Raw genomic sequence first — 27,285 nt, 5'->3', positions numbered from 1 at the left:
ACCAGGGGGATGTGGCCCCACTCGCTCCCCAAGATCGAGGCCACCCGGATGCGCAGAAGCCTGTACCTCTTACCCGGAGCCCCACTCTGCCCCAGATGTCCCGCATCCCACGCCTCCTGGGCCCCTCCACTTAGGTCGTTCAGCCCTCCGACCCCAAGTGCCCAGAACTGAGGGCACCACGGTCCCCAGGGGCTCAGGCCGCAGGGGCGGCCGCCGTTCTGCAGCCCCCACGTCACTGGCACAGACCTCCAGCCTCCCCCGTCTGGGCACCGGCGGCGGAGCCCTCTCCTCCCCGGCCCCACCGTCTCCCCTCCGCGGCTGCGGCCCCTACCCCGCGTCCCCGCGCACCCCGCCTGCGCCCCCGCAGCAGCCGCCCCAGAAGCTCATCTCCGACGCGAACTGCACGGTCGCCCGGCCCGGCTGCAGGCCTGCGGGCGCTCCGGGCACCGGTGCGCGCTCCCGGCCCGCCTGGGCCTCCGCGGGGCCGCCCCGAGCTCGGGGTGCAAGGCGGCTCCCGGGACCCGGCGGGCGGGAGGCGGACCCGGCAGGTCTGCGCCGCGCTTCCCGGACCCGCCCAGCCGGGCCTGGCGCTCGCGGGCCCTGCCAGTCTCCGGCCGCCCGTCTGCCGGCCTGGGCCAATCCCGAGCGCGGGGCGGGGCCCGTCTGCCGGCCTGGGCCAATCCCGAGCGCGGGGCGGGGCCCGTCTGCCGGTCTGGGCCAATCCCGAGCGCGGGGCGGGGCCGGGGCCCAGGTTCCGCCCGGGCCCGCGAGCTGCGGCCTCCCGGACCCGGCGCCCGCCGCCCCTCATCCGGGCCGCGACCCCGCAGCCACGCGCGGCCCTTGGCGCTATGGACCCGGCGCTGGCCGCGCAGATGGGCGAGGCGGTGGCGGAGAAGATGCTCCAGTACCGGCGAGACAAGTCAGGATGGAAAATTTGCCGGGAAGCCGTGAGTGAGGAGCTGGGCAGGAAGGGGTCGTGGGGCCTTTGCTTCCTGGGGCCGGGGTCTCCTTAGACCCCAGGCTCCTCCTCTTCCCGCTCCTTTCTGCATTACAATACCCTGGAGCTGGATTGGGAGGAGATTCCCTTGAGGGTTGTTTCCATAAAAAAAAAAAAAAAATCCTAGGCCTGTTGTGCGCACTATGACCCCGGGAGATAAGTGTCCCTTTCCTTGTGTGACTTGTCCAAGGCCACCTGGCTAGCACACGGTGGTTTGGAGTCGAGCCAAAACACCAGGTTCCAAAGCCTGCACCTCTCTCTGTGTTCCCGGGAGGGCGGCATGGGAATCGTTTTTGCCTGCGCAGCTCAAGATTTTTATGAGCAGACGGACATTGCTGGAGGAAACGAAATGCGAGGTGATTTGGAGAGGTTGGAAAACCGCCCAGAGCTCTTGGAGTCCAGTTAGGAGCCGTTGCTCCGTCCCGTTCAGCTTGGTCCGGGACCCCCGCCCTGGCACACGAGTGGGGTCACGCACCTTGGAGAACCCCACCTCTCGAGGCTCCAGACTTCCAGACCAGGGGAAGGGGCCAGGTGATCTCCCAGAGCCCTTCTAGCTCTAAATTCTGCGATTCTGTGCCTTTTGACAGAATGGAGTCTCGGTTTCCTGGAGGCCATCTATGGAGTTTCCAGGGAACCTGTAAGTGCCTTGTCCAAGTTCATCCCAAGTGCCACGCCGTTCTGGATGTCTCTGTGGGTTTGCTTCCTAAAATAATTCCAGTCTCCCCTAGCACCCTGGAATCAGCGGGCCAGTTGTCGTCCGGAAAACCTTCCTGTTTTTATCTCGACCATTGCCAGCAAACTGTCTCTTGCGAAAGCTCACTGTCCATTCCTGCAGGCCTGAGGGGAGGCGGGCTGGTAAACCTCAGCCCCCAATCTGCGAGGCTGTCTCAAAGAGCGGTGACAGATGTGGCACCGAGTCCTTGTGTACGATCCCAGGATAAAAAGGGTTTGGTTGATGCCTGGCATCACCTTCCTCCTTGTGCTCCAGGTACCGGGGAGAAGGCATCGTGAATGGGACACCAGAGAAGGTGTGGGGCTGCGTTAAGCCACTTGCTGGGACCCTGCGAGACCAGTGGGATGAGAATGTGAGCAGCTTTGAAATTATCGAAAGCATCACGGAGGTAAGTCTTTGCGAGCGCTCTTACCCTGGCAGTCACCTCCCTCTGGAGCTGGTCAGCGGCAGCTCTTGGCGAGGGGAGGACCCTGCAAACCCCTGGTACCCAGCAAACACAGGCTGCCCGCTGGCCAGGTCCAGGTAGGAGACGGCGTGACTGGCGAGGCGGAGGAGCCCTGAGCAGAGTGCAGAGAACGCAGCAGCTGATGAAAAAGGGGGTGTGAATGTGGGCCCTGCAGCTGCTGGGCCAGTGCCTGGATTTGACCTTGACCTCCCAGCTCTGGTTTGAAGTATCGCCCTCTGCTGGGGCCATGATCACGAATCCAGAGTCCTGGCCCCAGCGTCGGGGTTCTCTGCCAGCTGCGGGGCTATGCCAGGTGGCGGCTCTGGATTACAGTTTCTCCATTGGTAAGACGTGTGTCCTCTAAGCTAGCCCCGCCCAGTAGAACTTTCCACCACAATGGAATTGTGCTGTAACCACGCCTACTACAGTAGCCACTAGCCCCGTGTGGCCACAGAGCCCTTGAAACGTGTCAAGAAAGTGAAGGAAATGAATTGTTTGAGGAAGTGAATTGCTCACTTTTTTTGTCGTTACTCTCGATGTCAGTTGAAACAGCCACAAGGAGCTATCAGCCACCATAGGGACACAATTCTAGATGGTTGTGTCTTTAGAACATTAAGCCTCAGGAGAACCCACCTCATTCTGATTACGGAAGTTAAGGAAACAAAGTCGTAGACAAAACTCATAAGCCAGTTGCCTTGGGGGGAAATGTTGCCAACCGGTTCGATTTTGCCGTCTGTGGACGTGACCGCCTCTCGGCTGTTGACACAGACGACGCTGTGAAACCTTCCAGACATAGTGCGGTTCTCTGCCAGGTGTTCTCTGCCTCGGCCAAAAGTCACATTGCAGTCCCTTGTCATAGTGTATGTCCCCGTTTCCTGAAGGGCGGGGCACACAGCCCTGGGATCCAAAAGACGTCAGGCCAGAGCTGAAATTGAATCCCACGTGGTGAGATCGCCCCATCTCCGTTTACTCTCTGACAGTCTGAAGAGGGGGCTCTCGGGGACTAATGTGCCTTTGACCCCCGTTTGACATCTGCCAGTCCCCTTAGAATTATAATCCAACAATCCTTTGCCTGTATATTTTGCGGGGGCCTTTATGCCAAGTGATATTTCCACCCCCCGCCCCCCATCTTGGGATAGTTAAATAGCTTCATTTTATCTTTTTTAAATTTTTTTTTAATGTTTATTTATTTTTGAGAGAGACAGAGACAGAACGCGAGGGGGGGAGGGGCAGAGAGAGAGGGAGACACAGAATCCGAAGCAGGCCCCGGGCTCCGAGCTGTCAGCACAGAGCCCGATGCGGGGATCGAACCCACGAACCGCGAGATCATGACCTGAGCCGAAGTCGGACGCTCAACCGACCGAGCCACCCAGGCACCCCTAAATAGCTTCATTTTAAAATAAATTTACCCAGGGGTGCCTGGGGGGCCCAGATGGTTAAGCATCGGCTCAGGTCATGATCTCACAGTCTGTGAGTTCGAGCCCCGTGTCGGGCTCTGTGCGGACAGCTCAGAGCCTGGGGCCTGCTTCGGATTCTGTGTCTCCCGCTCTCTCTGCCCCTCCCCTGCTTCAAAAATAAATGAACGTTAAGAACAATTAAAAAGTGCATTAAAAATTTTTTAAATCTGGACTGAGGATAGGATTATAATTTAGTAAAATAACATGATTAGATTACCATGTTGATGAAGGACTATAAACTATAAAAGTAAACTATTTCACATCTCTCATGAGAGGAACGGGGGGTCTTTTCTCCTTGAATGAATTCACGTGTCCGTGAAAAGATAAGACTTTCCACTTAGAAAGTTAGAGGGGACACCCCTCTGGCTCAGTCGATGGCACGTGTGAGTCTTGATCCTGGGGTTGCAGGTTCAAGCCCCACGTTGGGTGTGGAGATTCCTTAACAATAAAATCTTCAAAAAAAAAACAAACAAGGAAGAAAGAGCCTTTAGTGGACAATAGCTACAAAAGAGGGGAACACACGGGCTGCTGGTGAGCTCAGCGGGGGAAGCGGCTGACCACGGCACCTCCTGACCTCTCCGTGCAGCAGTGAGAATGGGGGGAAGGAGCCCTCCCCTGCAGGGCGGTGTGGATTAGCCTGATTGTGACGAATCTCCGAGTTGATAGGTAGATGATGGACGGACAGACGGACGGATGAGACACAGGGCCACGCCGCGAGCTTGTGGCATTGAGGACATGCGGACACCTTCAGGGTCTCTTACCCGTGTCCTCTTTATCTCCGTCCCCAAACACCCTCCTTCAGGAACGAGGCATCCTGCGGCAGGAATCGGGAATAGAAGCCGGCCGTCTTGTTACTAACTGTGCTGGCACAGTATGAGGACTCAGACAAGGGCGGACTGCCTTGTTTCTAACAGAAGCTTTGGCCTTTAGAAAGAATATGCTTTAAAAAAAAAAAAAAAAAGAATCTGCTCAAGAGAGGGCAGGGCAGGACATTCTCACTCCTGCGTGCCCTCCTTTGCTGTTGGAACCAGCATCCTGACGTGTCCCTTTGGCGCCCTGGGGGACTCGGGCGCGGGGACGGCACGAGACAGGATTCCAGACGGGTCGAGCGTGCTGTGCCCGTGTCTCCAGTGGGGAGGGAGGGCCTGCGTCGAGGTGAGCCCGTTCTCGGGCAGGTGGTTTTAGGAGGCACACGGGGGGAGGCCGGGTCATCTGGAGAAGGATTCCCGGTGCCCCCCAGGGATGGCCTGCCCGGCTGCAGACTCAAACCCTGGGGGCAGAGGTGGCTGAGAAAACACCTGCCAGTCGCGCTGTCCCTCGCCCCCAGGCGGCCCGCCCCATCCTCCACCTGTTCTCCTTTGTGAGCCTGAGAGGGCGGGGCCCCGCCGCACCAGGGGAAAGTGGGCTAGAGCCCCGGGTGGGTTTAGCGTGACCTTGGCTTACAGGGTGGGAGAGAGGACTGGTGGGGTGCTCTGGGACGGGGTGGGGTTCCCGGGGCACGTCCTCCAGGGCCGGGACGTGGGGAAGCAGAAAGCTGCCTGGCTCAGCCTCTCAGGGTCAGGCAGGTGCAGGGTTAGCCTAAAACCAGCGCCCCTCCTGCCTCTCAGGCGGTTCACAGCTCCCCGCCTGAGCTTAGCGGTGAGCTGCTTCACCTCTCCCAGCCCCCGTGTCCTCACCTGTCAAATGGGTTCATGACACCCAGTTCTCAGAGCTCGGTTGCAGGGGGCGGGGGTGGGGGGGTTGCCCGAGAGCTTTGCCCAGCCAGGCTCTCCCTGGACGCGCAGTCAGTGGCAACTCTGGGGACCCTGAGACTTAAGCTCAGAGTGGCCCTGATCTAGAGCCTGCGGTCCACGGTCAACGCTGCCCCCTCCCCAGTTTCCCAGACCCCGGGGTGTGGGGTGGGAGCAGGGAGACCTCCGGCCGGCAGCTGGACTCCCCTTGGCTTTGACAGATGCTGTGTGTCAGCAGAACCGCCACCCCCTCGGCCGCCATGAAGCTCATTTCCCCCAGAGATTTCGTGGACTTGGTGTTGGTCAAGAAGTACGAGGATGGGACTCTCAGCTCCAACGGTGAGTGCCGGCCGGCCGCCCCGGGATCACGTCCTGCGTCCCTTGTGCGCGGGCCTCTCCTCGTCGGCCTGGGTGGGATCGTGTGCCACGGAGGGCCGAGGGGGAGGGCCCACGTGCTAGTAATTTCATATATATGTATGTTTTCCTTTAATAAATGTTTATTCAAGAGAGAGAGACAGAGTGCAAGCAGGGGAGGGGCAGCGAGAGAGGGAGACACAGAATCCGAAGCAGCTCCAGGCTCTGAGCCATCAGCACAGAGCCCGACGCGGGGCTGGAACCCACGAACCGCGAGATCACGACCTGAGCCGAAGTCAGACACTTAACCGGCTGAGCCCCCCAGGCGCCCCGTAATTTTACGTCTAAGTCTCAGATGTGGCCAGCGCCTGCTGGCCGCCAAGGCTCATCGTCCACGCCCGACACGTGCCGCCTGGTTTGACTGCACGGAGCCTCCGTGTGCAATGAGTCGCTGGGCCCGTGGGGGCGCGTCCCCGAGGGGCTGTGGGCCGTCCCCTCCTTCCCAGCGGGGAACAGAGTCCTGCCACGGCGTATTTCACCCGGGGAACCCGCAGCCCCTGCTGTTCCTCTGGATCCCGGCATGGGGGGCGCGTGGCGGGCTTGAGGGGGTGCCTCTCCTACCGCCGTGCCTCGGGCCGTGCAGTGTTCTTTTCTCTAAGAAGCTGGCAGGCTTGGGGAGGCTGTGCACGTGTGTGGACGCCCGTGAGCGTGTGTGCACGTGTGTGTGTGTGTGGTTGTAAAGGACACGGGTTGGGGGGACGCTCAGGGGCAGGTCACGGGGCGCCCGTGCTGACTCCTCGGGCCCCACGTGGTGAGGTCTGCGGGCAGGAGGGGCCACGGTGCCCCGACTGTCTGAGGTCGCAGCTCACTGACCGCTTTGTGCTGTCTTCCAGCTGTCAACGTGGAACATCCGTCGTGCCCCCCGAGGCCGGGGTACGTGAGAGGATTCAACCACCCTTGTGGCTGCTTCTGTGAACCTCTGCCCGGGTGAGATTGATCTCCTGCATGGAATTACGTGCCCAGACCCACGCGTAGCTTAATTGTGGACCTTTCGTTCATGGGGCACGTTAATTATGATTTGCAGTCATAAAAATGCCTTATGGCACTGTAGGCTTTGACATTACTCGTCAGTGATGCAACGTCCCAAAGCACCAGGCCCAGGGGAAGGGACCGTGGGAGGCCTTGTTCTTGCTGTTCAATGTGGACTGCTCCCTCCCACCCCATAAGACAGGCTGGGCAAACGTCATGGTCCCATTTAGCAGATGAGGAAACTGAGGCCGGAGGAGGTCAAGTTATCTATGTCGGGTGAAAGGTTTCAGAGGCTGGCGGTGCAGAGTTGGAGGACCCGGAGTGGCTGAGCGGCTGGCCGTCCCCACCCCGTGTCCCACACAGGGCTTGGGTCCCCTCAACATGGAAGAGGCTGGCAGTGCTAGGGGCTGACGGGCGATTCTGAGAGCCCACGTGAGCCAGCCCTGACCCTGCACTCAGGGGCAGTTCTGTCCCATTTTCTCATAGCTCGGGGCAGGTTTTTACTAGAACTTTCTGGGTAAATAATAACTGAAGGTCAGTTGACAGTGAAAGAAATTGCACCCGAGATTGTGACCCAGAGTAACACTTCCATCGGGGACGGGCGGCAGGACTGGGGGGAGCGCGCCTTCAACTACACGGTCCTCGAAGGGCCTTGCCACGGGGTTTTGCTAAAACTCCTTCCGGGAGTTTGAAAATCGCTTAGTCACACGCCCCACGACACACACCTGCACGCGGTTTTGGTCCCCCGCATGCACAGGTCCCCTGACCGAGACCATGAACTTCTGCCTTGTTTTCTTGTCCTTGTTTTCTTTTTCTTTTTTTTAATTTTTTTTTTAATGTTTATTTATTTTTGAGACAGAGAGACAGAGCATGAACGGGGGAGGGGCAGAGAGAGAGAGGGAGACACAGCATCGGAAACAGGCTCCAGGCTCTGAGCCATCAGCCCAGAGCCCGACGCGGGGCTCGAACTCACGGACCGCGAGATCGTGACCTGAGCTGAAGTCGGACGCTTAACCGACTGAGCCACCCAGGCGCCCCCTCTTGTCCTTGTTTTCTTGTCCATGGCCTCTGGGGGCTGCCTCTTCCCGCCCTGCCTGGCATGCGTTTACCTCTCTCCACGCCCAGCGCCCCCCCAGAGGTGTCTCCTTTACTGCTCATGTTTCCAGGCAAAGAGTTCATGCGGAGGGATGCTAGGGCTCAGGCAAGCCCCGGGAGAAGGAGCAGAGGAGGGGGGTGCCACCCAGGCTCAGCGGGCGGGGGGCGGAGGATGTGAAGCTTTGAGACGGAGGGAGTCGTGGCCCCAGACTGGATGGTCCACGCAGACCGGAAAAGCCACAGCCCAGAGCAGCACGTGCTGGCCGACGTTGCTGGTCTGCTCAGCCCGTCTGTCTCGGGGCCTCACTTCCCTTTCTGTACATCTGGGAGGAGGGCAGGGTTTTAAAGGGTCTCCTCCTCCAGGCCCTTGACCTACATGACGTTGGAGCAAGTCTGATGGGCAGGCGCAGAGCTGCGTGGGGTTCCTGAGGACGAATCTCCACGTCCCGGCTGTTTCTCCCGGGTGGGGGGCGGGCCCTCCTCGCCGGCCCTGCTCTGCGGCCCCGGTGCCCTGCCACGGACACGTGACGTGGCCCTGCTCTGGTTTCTCCAGGGAGCCCGACCGGACCCACCTGGTCACATTCTTCCAGACTGACCTCAGCGGGTACCTCCCACGGAGTGTGGTGGACTCCTTCTTCCCCCGCAGCATGGCTGGCTTCTACGCCAACCTGGAGAAAGCCGTGAAGAAATTCTACAGCTGATGTGCTCGCCCGCTGACCCAGAACTTGCGTCGCTCGTCACAGAGCTCCAGGTGCTGGGGTACCGCTGTTCCCTCTGTGGAAGCCGCTTGGGGACCGCTCGTCTCCCAAGAGGCCGGCCAGAGAGGCCCCCCTGTCCCGCTCCTTCTCCTCCCACTCGGGGCCCCCTTGGGGGACCCGCCCCGGTGCCCTGTCTGCCGGCTGTCTGCACACCTCCTCCAGCCGGCGCACCCAGCCCTCCAGCCGCCGCCCACAGGGTGATACTCCGCGGTCCAAATTTCCATGCCAGTCACTGTCTGAGACTTCCTGTCCCTGTTGGTCAGAGGGAACCCCTGTCGATACCGGGAACCGGGCTCTCCTGCCTCTTCGGCGTCCGGGACTCTGTCCGACCTGTTGCCGCAGACCTGACATCTGTTTTCCTGATGACACCGCACCAGGGTCTCCCCTTTAAAAAGATGTCCCTGAAAAAAAAGCTTAGAAAATACTGCTTTAACAAATGAGATGAGCGTTAAGGAAAAATACGTCCAGTATTTCGTTTGTGCTATCTTCCATTCGAACGGGTTGTTTTCTCTCTTTCCCCTGAGTTAAGTTCTCTTGCCCTCCGTGCTAGAGGCCCGGTCGGGCCGTGCTGGGGTCAGCAGGAAGGCTGGGAGAGCAGGTCCCCTGCAGCAGCGCCGGCCAGAGTCCCCGCACGGGCCTTGCCCACCGCGGTGGGCCGTCGGACCCGGGGAGCCCGGCCTTGCCACCTGGGAGGGGCCTCAGCAGCCCCACGAGGTCCCTTGCCTCTCCCCGGTCAGGCCCACGCAGTCGTGGGGAGTTCTCCAGCACCCCCTCCCCTGCGGTCCCCCGCCTTGCTGGCGCGGAAGATCCCTGCGTGTCTGACCAGAGTCCCCTTGTGTGGCAGCTGGAGTGCCTGCAGGAAGTTTCCAGAGTCCTGCGCATCGTGTCCTCACATCTGCCTGGCCCGCCCGTCCCCTGAATGTGCCGAAGCCCGAGCAGCCTTTAAAACGGGAGGCTCCGTGTCCGGGGCTGAGAAAGCCCCCTTCTCCCTGGGTGGTGATGCGACCACAGATCCCACGGTCGTGCCGTCGGGATCACCCCGCTAGCTTCCCGGGAAGTCGTCATCAGACTCTTGACTTTATTTCGATTCCCTTCCTTGGTGAAGAACTGCCCGGCACTGTCCTGTGTCAGCGCCTCCTGAGTCGCCTTCGCAGGTGCAGCCAGGTCTGGGCGCACCGGCTCAGGAGTCCCCGGGAGGCGGTGGTCTTAGCGAGACGGGGCTGCCTGTGCCGGGCCGTCCAGCGATGTGGAGAGCCGTGCTGCCCGGCGTATGTCTCACGGGGCCCCCCGGGCACCCCGCCCACCTGCCGGCGTCGGGGTAAACTGAGCACCGGACTAGGAGTCCGAAAGCACGTGTCTGGTCCCGTGCCTGCCACTCAGACCCCTCGCATCCCTGCGCGTCGACTTCCTGTCTCTCTAGGACGACACGGGGACACGAATGCCAGCCCCAGCCCGCTGCTCGGGAGTCCGTGCGGATGGAGGGACGGGCGAGGTCACTGTCCAAAGCAGAGGACCAGGGCAGCCGGGAGAGGCCCTCGGGGAGGCTCGTTTCCGTGCCGCGTTGACGGGGTTGGGAACCGTGACGCTGGGGTCCCTGTGGGTGGCTGGAAACACCGTCTCCAGAGGCTGTTCTGGGCCTGGCCTCATGGCCGTTCCTAACGAGCCGGGGGCCCTTCCGACACCCACAGCCGCGCCCCAGCCCCGAGACCAGCCTGCCCCTGTCGCTCACTTGGCTTGTCCGGCCCGGCGGGAGGCTTTCTGTGTGTCCCTGGCCCCGGCCGGCACCGTGCTCGTGTGTGTCCCCCCTCCCAGTCCCGACGGAAGGCCGCGTCCTCCTTCCCTGCGTTGGTCCACGTGCCTGACCTGGCCGCTTGCCTGACGACAGCCCGATGATCGGAATCGTCTCTGCGCGAGGTGGTGGGGGCGGGGGTGTGCCTCCCGGTCCCCGTGGCCTCGTCGTGTAGGTGGGACCCCGCGGATGGCAGCAGGACTGAGTCACGCCTTCGGGGCTGCGTCTTCAGGGTTTCTATTAAACCAGAAGAACTGGTCCACGTGGCGGCTCAGCTCCTGCCTCCGCCCGGGGCTTCACGGGATTCACAAGGGGGCGCACGGGGGCAGCAGGCAGGACACGAACACGCCGAGCCCAGCGGCTCCTCGGGGTGAACGGACGGCGAGCGGACGGCCACTGCCGTGAGGTCACTGCGGCACTTGTGTAAAGAGGAGGCCCCGGGGGCTTTTTCTAAGAGTTCACTGCCCCTGAGAAGCCACGCGCTCCTGGCTCAGGAATAACTGGTGTTCCTGTTGTCTGTGGTTTTCGCGATAGACGTGGGGCCGGGACGGGGCTGGAACGCTGCCCGGGGTCGCGTCAAAGAGCGCGCTGGCTGCTTCTAGGCATTTCTTTGTCCTGAGCTTGGCAATCAGGCGTGAAGAGGTGACTGAACCACATATCCCTCTGGTTACGGACCTCATCGTTTACCAGCGTGGACAAGTTACCTGCCATCTCCGCGTCCTGGCGCCCCCCCCCGCCCCCCCCCCCCATGAATACGATGGCACGAACCATGCCCTGGAGACATTACTGTCATTAGGAAGACAGGGCCCGTTTAACACCAACCCAGTGCTGGGCGTGTGATAGGTAAGTGGTAGCAGTTTCCTTTACTCTCTCGTGCTCGCGCTGGCCCGTGCTCTTGGTACACCTGCCCGTGCTTGGAGTTTCACCTGTCCTCTGCTACCCTGCCCCCACCCCCACCAGGCAGCACCCTTGCTAGGATGAGTCTCCAGCCCATCCCAAACCAGTTTTGCAAATGCCGCGAGTGGTAGATGGTGTTTTCCCAAAAGAGCCCAGAAGCATCTCCCCTCCCCTCGCACCCGGGCCGGCCCCCACGGGTCAGGGACTGAGGAAGACACCTGTGTGGCTCCACGGCCAGCGGAGCGTGTCATAGAAAGGACACGACTGCCACCTGCCTCTCGCTCTCCGGGGACACTCACCCTGGCACCCGGCCGCCATGTTGCGAGGAAGTCCGGGCCACAGGGCGAGGCCGCCTGTGAGCGTCCAGGCTCACGGCCCCCACTCGGTTCCCAGCCACCAGCCAGCACCAACGGCCAGGTGTGTGAGACAACGACCCTTGGGGGGGTTGTGGCCCCCAGCCTTTGAGTTGCCCTGGCTCGTGCCCAGTAGGACAGGATGGCCTGTCCTCTCCCAGCTTGCCCTCGAGGCAGGCTCACAAGAAACGCAAATGCTACTTGGGGAGTCGGCCATTCTGCCGTTCTAGGACGTGGGAAATCTGCAAAGCGGGACACGGGTTTCGTATCAAACTGTAACGCGTCCATTTTATTTATAGCACCACAGTATTACCGTTACGCTCTCTGGACATAGTCTGTAGGCAGTGTCGGCCTCCCCGGCGTGACCGGGCCCTTCCCCTGGCTGGGCGTGTCCCAGAAGGTCTGGACCAGGGCAGCAGCGACCAGGAAGCGTGACTCTGCTGCCTCCCCCCTCCAGGCAGGGGTGAGCAGTGACCCTGAGAATTAGCAGTTGTGAGGAGCTGTCTGTCCCCGGCTTTGGTGTCGGCGCTGGCCTGCCTAGGGGTCCCCAGCCGCTGTGGTCCCCGAGGACTGGGCGCTTCTCCTCCGGATGACGATCGTGACGGGGCCGTCAGGCAACGTCTTGATAATGTTCCAGGCTTCAAACCGCGTGAGCCCCTGCACGGCAGTGCCGGCCAAGTGTAAGATTTCATCTCCCGGCTGGATCGTCTCGCTCTGTTCCGAGGCTGCCCCTGAGAGGAAGAAAAAGATAACAGGTTGCTCGGGTGACAGGGGAACAAGGAAGGTTACCTCCTAGCCTCGGTCTCTGGGGAGCCAGGACGGCTCAGAAGGGAACAGGGGGGCCCATCCCTCAGGGGCTCGGTGCTGGATCTGGAATGGGGCAGCTCATCAAATGGTGGCTTTGAGGTTGGCATGGCAGGCTCCTGCTCTGTGGCCCTTGGGAAAGGTGTAGCCCATTGTATCCCCAGAGGAAGGCGGCCACGGGCAGCTCCGAGCCCAGAGCCCGGCCGAGGAGACTTCCGTGAGTTACGGAGCCCTCTGGGGGGCCGATCCCCTCCAACCTCCATGCACGCCAGCCCAGCAACCTCCGTCCGCATGTGGTCTCTCCCTTCCGACGAGCTCGCCAGGCATTGGGTGGCGTGGGGAGGGGGCCGGTGAACCCCCCAGGCACGCTGCCCCTGAACGGCCTGGAGAAGACCCCTGCGTCCACGTGAAGAGGGACGTAATCCTATGTGGCTCCCACTCTCAAAGCTGTGTCCGGGAGGAGCATTATCGTTCATATTGAACGCTATTCTATGGTATTCAGAAATACTGAATAAAAGATAATAGTAATGACAATGATAAGAAGTTGCTGAGATGTGCTGGGCCGTCGTGCACATCAGGTTCTGCGCTGACGCCCCGCGAGCGTGTCAGTAGCCCCGTTGCGCACGCGAGGAAACCAAGAGTTCCGCAGCCCAGCCGAGTCAGAGCCGCTAGGTAGCGGGGTCTGGGTTTGAGCCCAGACTTTCTGGCCCCAGCGTCCGCATCTCCCGGCAGCTGGCCGGCCCAGCCCCGCGGACGCAGACGGGACGAGGGTGGAGAGTGGTCTCCCTCGGAAGCACGGCTCCCACTAGGATCCAGGTCTCTTGACGTCGAGCCCAAGTCGACCTCCAAAGGGTCTTTCCCAGAGTTGGAGTAAACACGGGTTCCTGGGGGAGCCCCCCGGGGCCCCGCCGCCACTGCGGGGCTCTGTCTGACAAGCCCAGACATACCCCCCACCTCCGTGCGGACGAGGAGCCTCGGGCCCCGGGGGGCAGCGGTCACTCAGCAGGTGAGAGGCAGAGCCAGGACTAGAACCCGGGTCTCCGGACTCCTGCCCAGGGCCCCACAACGCGGGGACTCCAGCTAGGAAAGCGGTGAAGACCCAGGGGGTGGGGGAGGGGGTTCTGTGGTAGCTGTGGGCCGTTCACACTTTTCACAGGGAAACCCGAGCGACCCCCGCTCTAGTGCACCTCGACCCCGTGACGAACGAAATGTCAGAATTTTTAATAAAGGCAGAAGCTGACGGGACCAGGGCTGAAGGGAGCCCAGGGAGGCCGAGTGTGTGCAAGAAGAAAGTCAAGACTGGGTCCTCATTTTAAGCTCTGGTGCTTTGTTCATTATGGACTTTTAAAAAATTAAAATTATTTTTGATTTTTTAAAAACATCACATGGGGGGCGCCTGGGTGGCTCAGTCGGTTGAGCGTCCGACTTCAGCTCAGGTCACGATCTCACGGTTCGTGAGTTCGAGCCCCGGGTCGGGCTCTGTGCTGACAGCTCGGAGCCCGGAGCCTGCTTCGGATTCCGTGTCTCCCTCTCTCTCTCTCTGCCCCTCCCTCGCCCGCTCTCTGTCTCTGTCTCTCTCCCAAAAATAAATAAATTTTTAAAAATTAAAAACAACCATCACATCGATTACTGCGGGTTTCGGGGCCTCACCTTGGCCCAGGCCTGCCCAGCTGAGCCAGGCCCGGGGCTCAGTCACTGGCGAGGATCCAGGGAAACAGAAGTAGTAAGGGGACGCCCGAGCCAAGGAGAACAGGCAGCAACCGCAGAATCGAGTCCCTAAATGGCCTGCCTGCCTGCCTCCTAGAGGGCGTGGACTTGGAAACAGCCGTGGCCCAGAAGGTGGTCAGAGGCCTTTGGGGGCCTGGCCCGCCACTCGCAGCCGGAGGGAACCCCCGAGAGCCAGACGCACAGCTCACCTTTGAAAATCCTGTTCACGGTGAGAGGCTTGTCCCCGAGCAGGGAGCCCTTGCCGCCTTCCAGGCTGAAGCCCAGCCCCGCGGACGTCTTCTCCAGCGTCACCGTGTGCACCGTGGCCTCCGCTGCAGGGGAAGCACGGGGACCGTGTTAGGGACGCCCTGTTCTCCAGGCCGCGCACGCCTGGGCGTCACGCGAGCCCCGTGAAGGCTGCCTGCCGCCCTCGCACGTGCACGGGGAGTCACAGACGCGTCTCCTGCAGCCCACGCGTTCTTAGGGCCGCGCGTCCCTGAGCAGCCACAGCAGGACTGGCCCCACGTGGCCAGGGGGCTTCCTCCCCCGAGCTGGGGGGACACTTACCGGAATCCCCAGAAACGTCGCTGGCCACAGAAGCCGAGTTTGTAGAATCTGTAGATGAGTTCAGGTCGGGCGCGGCCTCCAGAGCCGGCTTCCGTGTCACAATCACAGCTTGCCTGGGGTCCCGAGCTTGGCGGAGGATGGCCAGGGCGTCGTTGTGCGTGGCCCCTTTGAGGGACTTGCCGTTGATGGAGAGAACCTCGTTGCCCTTCTGAATAGTTCCTTCCTGGGAGGCCAGCCCGTTGGGGAACACTCTGTGCACCTGAAAAGCCACAGGAAGTCAAGACCCAGAAGTCCCCGGCGTCAGATCCAGACCCTTCTGGCAGGAAGGTCCCAACCGGTCAGTCAAGGCCTAGAGGCTGCTTAGGGGAAAGAAAATTCAAATAACCGTGTCTCAAACCAGGGCTGCCGGCTCAGGACCTCCTTCGGCGGCCACCCCGAGCAGAGATCCCTCAGTGATGGCCAGCCTGGTCCTCAGAACCCCTCCTAACACAGCGTCCTAGACCACGTCACCACAATCCCAGTTCCACCTTTCCTTCCCTGCAGCATCGCCCCGACTGGTTTCCCTGAAGCCCCGATTCTGTGCCACGTTCGTAGGCATTGTATCCGAAAAAACAAAAAGGGTTTCCAAAGTCTGACAAAGTGAAGAACGCTGGAGAAAACAAAAGTTCTGAAAAACGTCTACACAGCTTAAGAAGGTATTGGAGACCTTGACACCCCCGTAAGAACGGGCAGCGGGATGCAGCGACCCCCGACAGTGTTTCGGTACAGAATCCTCCTCTTCCGGGCAGAAATCCTCGGGCCTCCACCTTCTGCAGAATACGCTTTTTGGAGAAACGCTCACCTGGGAGGTCTGGACATTCTCAGAGCTCCTCCCCCAGAAACGCTGATCCAGTTAAAAGGGACAAGCCAGTGAGCGCCCGGCATGGCCTTGGCCGTGGACGGTGCTCAGGGTTAGTTCTTTCAATGACTCGGGAAAGGTACAGAAGTGTCCACGCCTGGCCCGCGTGCACCGCTGCCTCCTGGGGTTTGAGTGGCCGCAGCGTCTCAGGCTCGCCGGCCACACGGGGCGGGGAGACGTCGCGACTCGGCAGACAAAGATCCCCAGTGCTCTTCCCGCGGGCCGGCTCTCTCGTCCCTTCCAACAGAAAGTGGACTGCACAACCAGGGATCACGGTTCTCTGCTGTGAGCTCGGTGACAGAAATCGGGCCTCGGTGGTCCTGTGTGCTTTTGTGTGCGGTAGAGGGCCTGCTGGCCAAGAAGGAAGTCACCGTTCACACCCGGGCGACTCCGAGACAACCAGCAGGACCCGGCCGAGTCACCTGCCGGGAGGTGTGCTGTGTTTAATGCTGGCTGATGCTGAGCTGGGGGGGTCGTTTCCAGCCGGATGAGGAAGTGCACGCGAGTCCGCATAAAGACCACGCTGAGACGACACGGCCGTCGGGCGGGAGGGCGCTCGGCTTTGGGGCCACGGAGCAGCCAGAATAACGGGGTCGGCGGGAAGGGGCGCAGGTGATACCCGCTGCCGTCTCCGGCTCTCCTCGAACAGGGGCGAGCCCCCAAGACCCGAAGCCTCGGGATGCAGCCGGGGCTGTGCTCTGCGGATCTCGCACAGGAACCGCTCCTTCTTTCCAGCATGGCCCCAATGCCCCAGCCAACCATCATCGGCCTCTCTGGTGTCCCAGCCAACAACCCCCAACTCTCCAAGTGGGCACAACCGGGGAAGCGGCGTCCTCGACAGAACGCGCCTTCTTCCCCAGGCGCCTTTCCATCCAGGTGAGGCCCCCCTGCCTCGTGGCCTGGGCTAGGTATCACGGCCAGGTCGTCAACCTCGAGCCCTGGCGGTGCGGCCTTCCAAAAAGGCCCGGGGTCATAAATCATTCTCGTCTCGACGTTTAGTAGTTGGCACCTTGCTGGTCTACTCGCCCCACACGAGAGACGTCAGATAAGATTCGCTTCGAATTTCTGCTGTTGTTGTTGGCCTGAAATTCCCATAACGTGCCACGAACCGTTTTGAAGCGGCCTCTCCAGTGACATTTAGCGGGGTCGGAGGGTTTTTTGGGAAACACTCCTCCAGACAGGACCTGCAACAATGCAGGCGTTGAACCTTGCGAGATTCCGATCCAGCAGTCCTGGTGGGGCCGAGACCCCTGTGATTTTCTTTTTTTTTTTTTTTTTCAACGTTTATTTATTTTTGGGACAGAGAGAGACAGAGCATGAACGGGGGAGGGGCAGAGAGAGAGGGAGACACAGAATCGGAAACAGGCTCCAGGCTCCGAGCCATCAGCCCAGAGCCCGACGCGGGGCTCGAACTCCCGGACCGCGAGATCGGGACCTGGCTGAAGTCGGACGCTTAACCGACTGCGCCACCCAGGCGCCCCCCCTGTGATTTTCTTAAGGTGATTCCGAATCCTTTCGGCATGCCCACGTTGCCTGGGGTACACGGAGCCCTTCTTTGTTAAATTAAGGATCGAGACGAAGGTAGGCTATGGGGCCACACAGGCGATCGTTACTATGCTTCCTGGGAAGGGTGGGTCCTGACAGCCCCCCTTCGGAACCCCGCACGGTGGCCTGGTGCCGGGCACTCCTCCGGCCCCCTGTGTGAGCTGGCACGTGTTCTCCCTTCGGGGCGACTGCCTCTGGCTCTCACGCACCCCCCAGCGTCGGGCCACTCACCGTGATCACCTTGTTTTCTAGATCCGCTCCTCCCGCCAGGCTGAACCCAAGGCCGGCCCCTTCCTCTTTGTGCAACACGGTGACGTGGATGCTGTCCAACTGCTGTGGAAGGAAACACATACGTTTAAAACGTCCACCGTGCCGGCCTGAGCAGTTTAACGAGCGTGGGACCTCGGGCTGATTTGATCTCGAGCCCCATGGGGCTTGGCCACGGGCCAAGCGATGTCCCCTCCTCAAACCTGTTCCTTCATGTGGACAGAGAGGACTGTGCTTTCTGGAGTCCTAGGAAGCTCAGAAGAGAAAAAGCGTGTTATGTCAGGTGCAGTTCCCGTCTCCTCCCCTGGCCGCCCCGCCCTCACCCACACCTGTTCCAACCCGGCCGGGCGCCACTAAGTCGGGGAAACCCAGCGTGTGGGGTGACGCAGCTCTGCCGTTGCAGCGTGGGGCCAGGCCGGCCCCGGGGACACTGGCAACCCCAGGGGTCACGGCTGTTCGGCAGGAAGTGCTTGTTCCTTCTCTCTTCCTGCTCCTCCTGGGGGTAGAGCAGCACAGGAAGGAACCCAGCGGACTCGCGGCTGCAGCACACGCGCACGCGCACACGCGCGCCCACAAGAGCCCACACACACACACCCACAAGAGCCCATACACATGCGCGAGCACAAGAGCCCACGCACACGCGTGCCCACGCACACACGCGCGCCCACAAGAGCCCACGCACACACACCCACAAGAGCGCATACACATGCGCGCGCACAAGAGCCCACGCACACGCGCGTCCACGCACACACGCGCGCCCACAAGAGCCCACGCACACACACCCACAAGAGCGCATACACATGCGCGCGCACAAGAGCCCACGCACACGCGCGTCCACGCACACACGCGCACCCACAAGAGCCCACAGACACGCGCGCCCACACACACACACACACACGCACGCGCCCACAAGAACCCACGCACACACGCGCCCACGCACACACGCGCTCCCACAAGAGCCCATACACACGCACACACACGCACACACGCGCTCCCCACAAGAGCCCACGCACACACGCGCGCCCACAAGAGCCCATACACACGCACGCCCACACACACACACGCGCGCGCCCCTGCACGCACACGCGCCCACAAGAGTCCACGCACACACATGCTTCCGGCCTGCACGTGAGCTCACAGGAGCCAAAACAATCCTCCTGCCCTGTCTGGAATCAGAGAAGCTCCTTCTGGTCTTGACCCGAGGCCCCAAGCTGAAATGCATGCGGGGGGCCGGGCAGACCGCTTACAGGAGCAAACTGTGCAGACCTGAGAGGTTTAGGGGTGACGGGAACTGCCGAGGACCAGGCAGCACGTCCCGCCCCCCCCCCCCAAAGGAACCTGCTACGTGGCCGCGTAGACCCAGCGCTACCCGACCGGTCCCTTTAAGCAAAGAGAGAAGCCGGACAACCGGGTATCAGTTCAGGTTTCGGAATATTCAGACTATGATGATTTATAACATCCCCACGCAGATCAACTAAAATACACCTCCAGGCCCACGAGTTGGCCCTCGCTGTGAGGGAACGACCTCGCGTGAAGAATTCACTCACTCTGGCACCACCGGGGCACCTGTCGTGCAGCTGACTCTGTGACCCTTGGGTTTGGAGCCCCCAAGACCCAGAGGGACGAAGGGATCTCACCACCCACCTCTACCCCAGCACTGGCCCACATCTCCCCACTTTGACCCAAGTATCAGGTTACTGGCCCTGTAAGGGGCCCTCGTCCGGCAGAAAAGCAAATGGTCTCCCGGTGACACCCTGCACAAGACAGCTGTCTGTGTTCTACACACTTTTGCCTGCGCTATTTCATGTGAATAAAGCCCCGGGGGACGATGGTGCCAGGGTACTACGGCTGATGGGTGAGTCGTAGCCCAGGGCGTCTTGTGCGGCTCAGGCTAAGCCACACCCTTGACCTGGAGAATTCCAACTATGATGCCTCCCGAATCCTTGCAGAATCTTGGATGACTCTGGGGCAGAAAGCCTTTGCAGATCTGGGGCAACGCAGGAGGGGGCAAGCCCTTGAGCGCCTGAGCTGAGCGGACCTCAGCTCTGCCCGGCCACTTCCTCTCCACAATTCTCGCGGTTGTGCTCAGAAGCCTATGGGAAGTGGCACTTTCGCAATGACTTGAGTGACTTTGGGGGCGGGGCCTCACAAGCCCTGGAAGGAGCCCCCTCTCTCTCGGTGGGCAGGGGAGGTCTCCCGGGTCAGAGCTCGGAAATTCCCGCGGCTTACAACAGCACGGTGCCCTGAAGCATCTCCTGGACGTGAACGCCAGGCCGGCAGGCCGTGGGATGTGCACGAGGCACAGCACTTGGGGGCAGAAAACCTCTGTGACCTTGAGCTGAGCTCACCTGGCTCCTTTATACAATGGCTCAAAAGATGCAAGGAGCCAATGATCGCAAGCACTTTAGAAGCCACCAAGCTCCGTTCGAGTGGCGGGTCGAGTCTCGGGGGGTCCAGTGAGGCCCTGTCCCGCCCCCACGGGCTGCGACCCCGCTCCGGCCGCGGCTCGGAGTACGGCCTTGGTCCCTGCGGGCGCTTGCAAAGGAAGCCTACCTTTAAGGTCGCTTCATCCAGAACCTTCACTTCCTCGATGAGCTTCTTTAATTCCTCGGCGCTCAGCAGGGAGATAACCGATTGGCCAGACTGAGGGGAGCAGTGGTCCCGGCTGTCGGCTTCCGTGGGCTCCCCGAGCCCCTCCGTGTACTCTCTCAGCTCTGAAAGGCTTTCGTACAGACACAGCGCGCGGGACGGATCAGAATATTGATGGGAGCTCACATTCGGCGCATGATCGCTCCGCGGCAGATACGGGGCTGAGCACTGATGTGCATGCTATTATTTGGCGCAAGAAATCCGAGCAGATGCCGGCACCCCTCCATGACAGCCGCGAGGAAACTGGGGCTCCCCGAGGGTCGACGCCTCGTCTGTGGTCACATGGCTACGAAATGCCCAGATCTGGGACTCACAATCGCAGACCGTGGTGCGTCTGACTCCAGAGTCGGTGTCTCCAAACCTCGGCACCTCCCCCCGGAGCGTAGGGGACGCTTTGGACAATCTGCCCCAACGCTGGCAGCCCCGGGGCCCAGACACACACTCCCCGCCCTCCGTGACAGCTGCCCCCAGCAGCTGCGCGTCCCCCATCGGCACCTGCGTGACCCCCCTCGGCACCGAACGACCACAGACAGCGCCCACGCAGCCAGCATCTGGCCTTCCGTTTTCTTCGGAACTCGTTTTGATATTTGTAGCCGGGTTTTTCCAGCTACACCTCATATTTTGCAGGAAACTGTGGTTTCACTGACAGGAAACTACGGCTCCCTCTGGCTGGCAGATCTTTACCGCCAGCAGGGGGAGACGTCCCGCGGCAGTAAATTCTAACGGGGAGCCTCGGCGAGAGCTCCCGGCCGGGCACCCTCAACATTATGGGGTACCTCCACAGCTGCCCGCTCTGGCTAGCGACCCGTGCGTCGGTCTGGCCGTCTACACCCTGCTCTCAGTGTTTCCAGCGTCACCCCTGCTCCTTCCCAGGCTGTCTGCAGCGGCTGCCACACGAGACGTCAGGCTCAGCGGGTCCCAAGCACTCCCGGGCAGTACCAGAATAAGAAGCAAAGCCGGGCAAACGCAGACTTGTTCCGATCCGGGACGGGACCGTGGGGAGACCCCCTCCTCATCTCAACTGAAGAGCGAACTGAGGGGGCCAGGGAGTCAGCGCCGGAGCCGGACCCCCCGGCACCCGGTTCCGGGGGCCTGAACCCCCGTGCAGGGTGGGCCTGGATTCCTTCCGGGGCGGGGAGGGGGGCGGTCGTCACCTCCCGGCTCCAGTCTGGCCTTCCCGAGCAGGAGCATTCGCCTTCCAAACCCCCGTGGGCCACCGGCGCCTCCCCCGGCCCCATCCCCCGCAGAACAGGTGCCGCGAGACTCCTCCTTCGCAGGGAACGTGTAACGCTCACGCACACGCACAGAAAAGAGCAGGCAGAACGGCCCTTCGGGACCCCCGAGACCAAGTTTCAAGGACACGCGCGGTTGCGAGACAGAGGACGATGGGGAAGCAGAGAAGACGGGAGGGGGAGGCAGGCACCGGCCGTACTCACTTGAGGGAGAACCCCGTGTCCGAGGCAGGCGGTTCCGCGGCACTGCTCGCGGCCGGGGCGTCGCTGGCCGAGGACGCGGGACAGCCCCCGTCCCTGGGGGCGCAGGCAGCCTGGCCCCAGGAGACGGAGGACGGGAGGCACAGCAAGGACTTCATGACAGCCGACGACACCCGGCTACTGATGGAGTAGAGCTGACTGGTCTTCTCGCCCGGCAGCTTCACCTCGCAGGACTGGGTCCTGGACAGCGGGAAGCTTCGTGCCCACTGGCCGGGCACCTTGACCACCGGGCCTCGAGGTTCCTCCGCGTGTGTCGACAGCAGCCTCAGGAGAGGGTCGGGGTCAGGGAGGGGGGCTTTCTGGCTGGACGGCCGTCCCGGGAGAGGGGACGCCGACGCGCCCGGGTCCCCGGGCTCGGGGTGGGTGGGGGGGCCCTGTGCCACCTGCTGCCTCTCTGGTTGCTGCTGCTGCTGCTCGGAGGTGGGGGCGGCCCCTCGCCCCGAGAGGCCAGAAAGCCGACCTCCCTCTCGCTCCCCCGGGGGCCGTGCTGCCTCCCCGACGGAGGCCTCGAGGCTCGCTCCCTGGGCTCCTCTGCCGGGCAGCTGACAGGAGCCGAAGGTCTCAAAAGAGCTGATTCTCTGCCTGATGGAGGAGAAGGCCCGCGCGGGCGGCCCCGGGGGGCGCTCCCTGGAGGCGGGTGCCGGCGGGGCGGGGGAGGCCGGGTCGGGCGGCCGCCTCGGGTCTGCAGCACGCGTCCTCAGACTTTTCAAGCTGTGGCGGAACCAGGCCGGCTTGGGGGCCACGGGAGGACCCTTCTTCACGGTGCCGCTGTCCACCGACTTGCAGACCTTGGGGGCAGCCCCGGTGGCGCCCAGCTCCGGCGGGGTCCCGTCCGGGCGGCCCTGCACCCTGTCTTCTTCGCCCAGACTGGCACCGGGCTGCAGCGGCCTGTGACCATGGCCGTCACTCATGATGGGGCTGAACAGGTTCTTGATGCAGTCGGAAATTCTCACCCAGGGCTCTTCGGCCGCGATGTCGAGGCTATAGTCCATTCGGGCCTGCCTCTTGAGGAGCGGGTGTTTCGCCGGGGACGTGGGGACCCCTGCAGCGCAGAAACATTGCCCCTGAGTTCTAGTCTCAGAGCGAGACGCCAAGGAGGCCTCGGGAGCTGGGGGTGGGGGGGCCCGGGGGGGTAAGCCCCCACTAGCAACCCCTGCAGAACCAGAGTTAGCTTCTCAGCATTCAGGGCCGGACGCGTTTGCAGGGCGCCTCTGGGCCTCTGTCTGGCATCTCACAACTGAGGAATCCAGCATTCGGGAGGGTGAGGGACCGCCTGCTGGCCCAGCCAGGGCAAGACGCCAGTCGCTGGTTCCTTAGCAAGCCGTCACAAATGGAAAAGCCAAAGCAATTTGCCTACCTTCCCAGCTTTTCAGCCCCAGCTCACGGATTGGTGGCCGTATCCGGTTTGGACCGCCCGCCTCGTTAAGAAGCAGCGAGGACGGGCCTTCAGAGGGGGCGCACCCGGCCACCTTGGTTCTCCGCCCCCCTCGCCGGTCAGCATCTTACATATTTGCGCATCCCTTCTGGAAGGCTGGGGACGCTCTCTTACCCAGGGACAGAGGGAGGCCGGCTTCCGAGCCCCACACAGCAACAAGGCCAAGTGGACGGGTGACCCTTCCGTGGCCCCCAGGCCCGCCCTTTCCCTGGTTAAGAGGCTGTGACTCTGGATTTGCGCTCTGGGGAGGAGGGGGTGAGGGGCGACACGGCCCAGGGTGAGGAGGACTGACCCTTGCTCTCCCCTCATCCCAGTGCCCGGCTTCAACGAAAACAGACCGTGGGAGCATTAGTTGAGCCCCAAAGATACCAGGGGCGCCCCGCACAGTCGGGAAGGCGTGCGTGGTTACTGCCGACTCCAGGGCTCTGCCGAGGGGGCCCGGCCCTCCCCGCCCGGTTCGGGTTCCGCATTTAAAAGTCGCTCTGCTGCAAAGGGCTGTCAGAGGCTCCGTGGTCAGAGCGTCCGCCCGCAAGCCCTTTGCACGCTGGGGTGAGGCTCTCTTGCAGGCAGAGCACCGAGGCATTCCCTACCGTGTTCCTCTATCGGGGTGACTAAGGGAAGGCGGAGTGCGGGGGGAGCCGGCAGCCGTGGGGCACCTGCTCCGGGCGAGACGGGCCAGAAGTTTCCACCCATAACGCCCCCCGACCCTCCAGGAGCCCATTCGTGTACTTTTCACGTAGCGTTTCTCAGACAGAGAAGCCATCTGTGTGGCTTGTAGCCTACAGATTTGTTTCTCTCCCACTACCGGGGGCTCCTTGGTGGCAGGAGCCAGTCAGCCCCCCTGTCTCTGTCCCCCCGCCCCTCCGTCCAGCACCTGGCACTGAGCCGCACGAAGCCAGCGTGCAATGCACGTCTTGCTGATGAGTGGTTGCAGCTCAGAAAAGCAAAGAGGGCTGTCCGGAGGGGCAGAGCTGGGTGTCCCACGGGGGTCTTCCTGACCCCAGGTCCTGTGCCCGTTCTAGCAGGCCACAGGCTGCCACCACACACGCAGCCCACGTCTCAGCAGTGGCAGGGCCGCCACGCGAGCACAGCCACCCCCACAGGCACAGCGCCCGCCAGCACGAGCCATGCTGCCCTCAGCCGGGACGGGCTGGACGCTGTGTGCGACCGCCGGTCACCGTCTGTCCCCCAGCTGACTGCCCACTGCATCGTCAGCCTGACCACGAGCTCCCCAGCCCGTCAGTGACCCCCTGTCCTGCTGCCCGGGCGCCCCAGGGTTCCTGCCTGCTCATCAGCCTGAGTGCAGCTGCTGTGTCCATGCTTAGGGTCAGAACCCTACGTTTCCGGGGTCAGAACCCCCCCCTCCCAGGGTCAAAACCACCCTTCCCCGGGGTCAGAACCCCTATCCTCGGGGTCAGAAACGCCCCTCCTCGGGGTCAGAACCCTACATCCCCGGGGTCAGAACCCTCATCCTTGGGGTCGGAAGCCCCTCCCCAGGGTCAGAACCCTCCCTCCCTGGGATCAGAACCCTACATCCCCAGGATCAGAACCCCCCTTCCCCAGGGTCAGAACCCCCCCTCCCCCGGGGTCAGAACCCTACATCCTCAGGGCTAGAACCCCCCCTCCCTGGGATCAGAACCCCCCCTCCCCGGGGTCAGAACCCTCCCTCCCTGGGATCAGAACCCTACATCCCCGGGGTCAGAACCCCCACTCCCCAGGGTCAGAACCCTACATCCTCAGGGCTAGAACCCCCCCTCCCCGGGATCAGAACCCCCCCTCCCCGGGGTCAGAACCCTACATCCTCAGGGCTAGAACCCCCCCTCCCCGGGATCAGAGCCCCCCCTCCCCGGGGTCAGAACCCTACGTCCTCAGGGCTAGAACCCCCCCTCCCCGGGGTCAGAACCCCCCCTCCCCAGGGTCAGAACCCTCCCTCCCTGGGATCAGAACCCTACATCCCCAGGATCAGAACCCCCCCCTCCCCAGGATCAGAACCCCCCCCCCTCCCCAGGCTCAGAACCCCCCCTCCCCGGGGTCAGAACCCTACATCCTCAGGGCTAGAACCCCCCCTCCCTGGGGTCAGAACCCCCCGTCCCTGGGGTCAGAACCTCCAACCTCAGGCCAAACCCACAATCTTACCTCATTCCCCGGACCTTTACCCGAGAGGTCCTTCCTTCCAGAAGACCGAAACGAAAGCCTACCTGGGCTGGCTCCTCTCCTCCCCGGCTCGGCCTCCGAGGACGGGCCCGCCGCGGGCCCCGGGCAGCAGGCGAGGGCGCGGGAGGCTCTCCCCGCCGTGTCTTCCTGCCCTGGCGGCCGAGGCGCTGGCGGCAGCCCGCTGGCTTCCTGTAGCGTAAACAGGAAGTGAGGCCACGTGGAGATGGTGGCCTCCGGCCGTCAGAATGCAAGGTGCCCCCGGGCTGGAGAGCCCCCCGAGGTGCGCCCTGGGCCGCCCGCGTCGTGGGAGGCCCACCTCCAGGGCACACCCCTCCTTACGGACCGTGAAGCCCCCCGGCCCCCGGGACAGGGACAAGAAGCAGGGGTGTGGAAGGAGCCTGGCCCCGCCGCGTCTGCCCCTGCAGCCAGCCGGGCCACGGCCCCCGGAGGGGAGGGCGCGGGGCGCCGCCGGTCTTAGGACAAAATGGGAGTCGATCGCCTTCTGCACCGTTATGCGCAGTGATGTTTCGTAAGCACGTTGGGAGGGACGACCCGAGCCATCGCCTGCCCCCGCAGCACCTGCCCTGGCCCCGCGTCCGCCCAGGCAGACGTGTTGTCCCCACTGAGCCCAACGCGGTCCCGGGCCCCCTCATGAAACAGCCTCGGGACGAGGCAGACGGGGCCCCACGCGCCCGTCTACCACCTGCCCGGAGTTTGCCTGTCCGCGCGGCACCATCGAGATGCTCCCGGGGCCCAGAGGAAGCAGAGAGCTGAAGGAGGCTTCCCAGAGAACTGCCTTCTGCCTGGTTCTCGAACAAAGAGTGAGAATTTTCCAGGCAGAGAAGCAGAACAAGAGTGCTCCAGAGAGCTGGACACCCGCGGGGAGAGCACCAGCAAGATGCCAGCCGCGACAAGAAGGACAAGAGAGGGGTCACCAGGGCGATGCTGTGGCCGCCTCCGTGTCCTTTCGGTCCCGAGTCGGGCAGATGGCCAGCTGGCTATTGGACAAGGCCACAGGCTTCCTCCCGGGACACAGGACGGAACAAACGCATCGCTTGGGACTAAAACAGAAACGGCAAACGTCTGGGGCCCGAGACTAACACCTACGTGGGCAATGAACGGTCTTCGAGAACGTGAGGGCTACCAGAGTGAGAAGTGTGTTCGCAAAGCATCGCCCCCGCCCAAGGTCCTGGTCAGAGAATGGAGCTCGGGGAGAGACCAACCAACCCCGGAGTCAGTGTGCTCCTTGAACTAGACCTTTGAAGGAGCAAGGCTTGGCCATGGCGTTCAAAGCTTTACGTACTAGGCGGGTGGCTAGAACTTAGCTTCGCTCCTCTGGGGGCTCCTCAAGGTGACACTTGTCCCTGCCCGCGAGCTGCTGACAGTGTTACAGGCTGACACTCAGGTACCGAGCCCAGTACTCAGAGCAGACACACAGACCTCGTCTGTTGTTTTCATTGTCCCTTCTGTGAGGGGGGTGCTTTTTTATTTATTTTTTCTTAAATGGCTCCTGAATTCAGTTCAGTTTTACTCACGTTTTCCTCCAAGGGGTCTTCCCTAGCACGGTGCTTGGCAGGTGAGGGAGAGAGAGGGGAAGGGAGGAGAAAAGTGTGGGCTTACAGGGGAGACGGGGGGCGGGGATTTCAGTGATGGTTTGAGCTCATTAGATAGAGAATTGTTCTCCCCGAGGTCATTTTGGTTGTGGAAGTTAAGTCCCCGTGAGTTACAGGACGAGTGAGGTTTGGGGGTCGTCCTGGGGAGGAAGGACTGCAGGGGGGTGGGGGGGGGGAGAAAAGGACAGACAGATATTGTACACTGGGGCCACGGAGGGATACATCCAGTGAGAAGCCCCCAGAAACCGTCGAGGGCACTTGAAGAGTGACATCCAGCTTTGCGTCCTGGTTTTGCCATTTCTCTGCGCCCTGCCCCTGTCCTGGCAAAGCCGCCCCCCACTTTTCTCCAGGAACAAAGCAAAGAGCCTGGCTCCTCAGCCTGTCTGTCCCTCATCTGCCCTTCTGGACCCACAGGGAAATGCGACATTTGCCTACGGGGGGCGGGGCGGTGGGGGGACCGGACCCACCTGGACAAGCCCACCAGGTGTGGCTAGGGCAGCCACATCCTGCAGCTCT

General features: G+C 62.1%; 2 protein-coding genes across 11 annotated transcripts in view; one reads left to right on the top strand and one right to left on the bottom strand.

Moving 5' to 3' along the window:
- The first annotated feature begins 741 nt into the window (after positions 1-741).
- Positions 742-9,065, top strand: STARD5 (StAR related lipid transfer domain containing 5). The gene is made up of 6 exons (XM_045448573.1): positions 742-947; positions 1,585-1,634; positions 1,986-2,118; positions 5,584-5,701; positions 6,610-6,703; positions 8,394-9,065. The coding sequence occupies exons 1-6, from the start codon at positions 849-851 to the stop codon at positions 8,539-8,541; spliced, it is 642 nt and encodes a 213-aa protein (XP_045304529.1). The 5' UTR covers positions 742-848; the 3' UTR covers positions 8,542-9,065.
- Positions 9,066-11,903: 2,838 nt separating this feature from the next.
- Positions 11,904-27,285, bottom strand: part of IL16 (interleukin 16) — a 96,295-nt gene continuing 80,913 nt past the window's right edge. For 9 of the 10 annotated variants that reach the window (XM_045448565.1, XM_045448566.1, XM_045448563.1 and 6 more), the window contains 7 exons: positions 25,201-25,345; positions 21,511-22,609; positions 19,979-20,147; positions 17,390-17,491; positions 14,716-14,974; positions 14,358-14,480; positions 11,904-12,368 (listed from right to left, as the gene is read on the bottom strand). In XM_045448565.1, coding sequence (XP_045304521.1) covers positions 12,175-12,368; positions 14,358-14,480; positions 14,716-14,974; positions 17,390-17,491; positions 19,979-20,147; positions 21,511-22,609; positions 25,201-25,345 — 2,091 coding nt within the window. In that variant the 3' untranslated portion in view covers positions 11,904-12,174. Of the gene's footprint in view, positions 12,369-14,357; positions 14,481-14,715; positions 14,975-17,389; positions 17,492-19,978; positions 20,148-21,510; positions 22,610-25,138; positions 25,346-27,285 lie in introns of those variants that run through there. The other variant, XM_045448572.1, reaches the window with a different exon arrangement.

The sequence above is a fragment of the Leopardus geoffroyi genome, chromosome B3, assembly GCF_018350155.1.
Source record: "Leopardus geoffroyi isolate Oge1 chromosome B3, O.geoffroyi_Oge1_pat1.0, whole genome shotgun sequence".
Lineage (NCBI taxonomy): Eukaryota > Metazoa > Chordata > Mammalia > Carnivora > Felidae > Leopardus > Leopardus geoffroyi.
The sequence above is the reverse complement of the archived record's forward strand: the minus strand, read 5'-3'. Positions and strand labels throughout refer to the sequence as shown.

Bases quoted from the DNA above. Each gene is read 5' to 3' on its own strand.
- STARD5 (XM_045448573.1), top strand. From the start codon at position 849: ATGGACCCGGCGCTGGCCGCGCAGATGGGCGAGGCGGTGGCGGAGAAG. The intron at 1,635-1,985 runs GTAAGTGCCTTG...CTTGTGCTCCAG, and splicing joins ATGGAGTTTCCAGGGAACCT to GTACCGGGGAGAAGGCATCG. The intron at 2,119-5,583 runs GTAAGTCTTTGC...TGGCTTTGACAG, and splicing joins TTATCGAAAGCATCACGGAG to ATGCTGTGTGTCAGCAGAAC.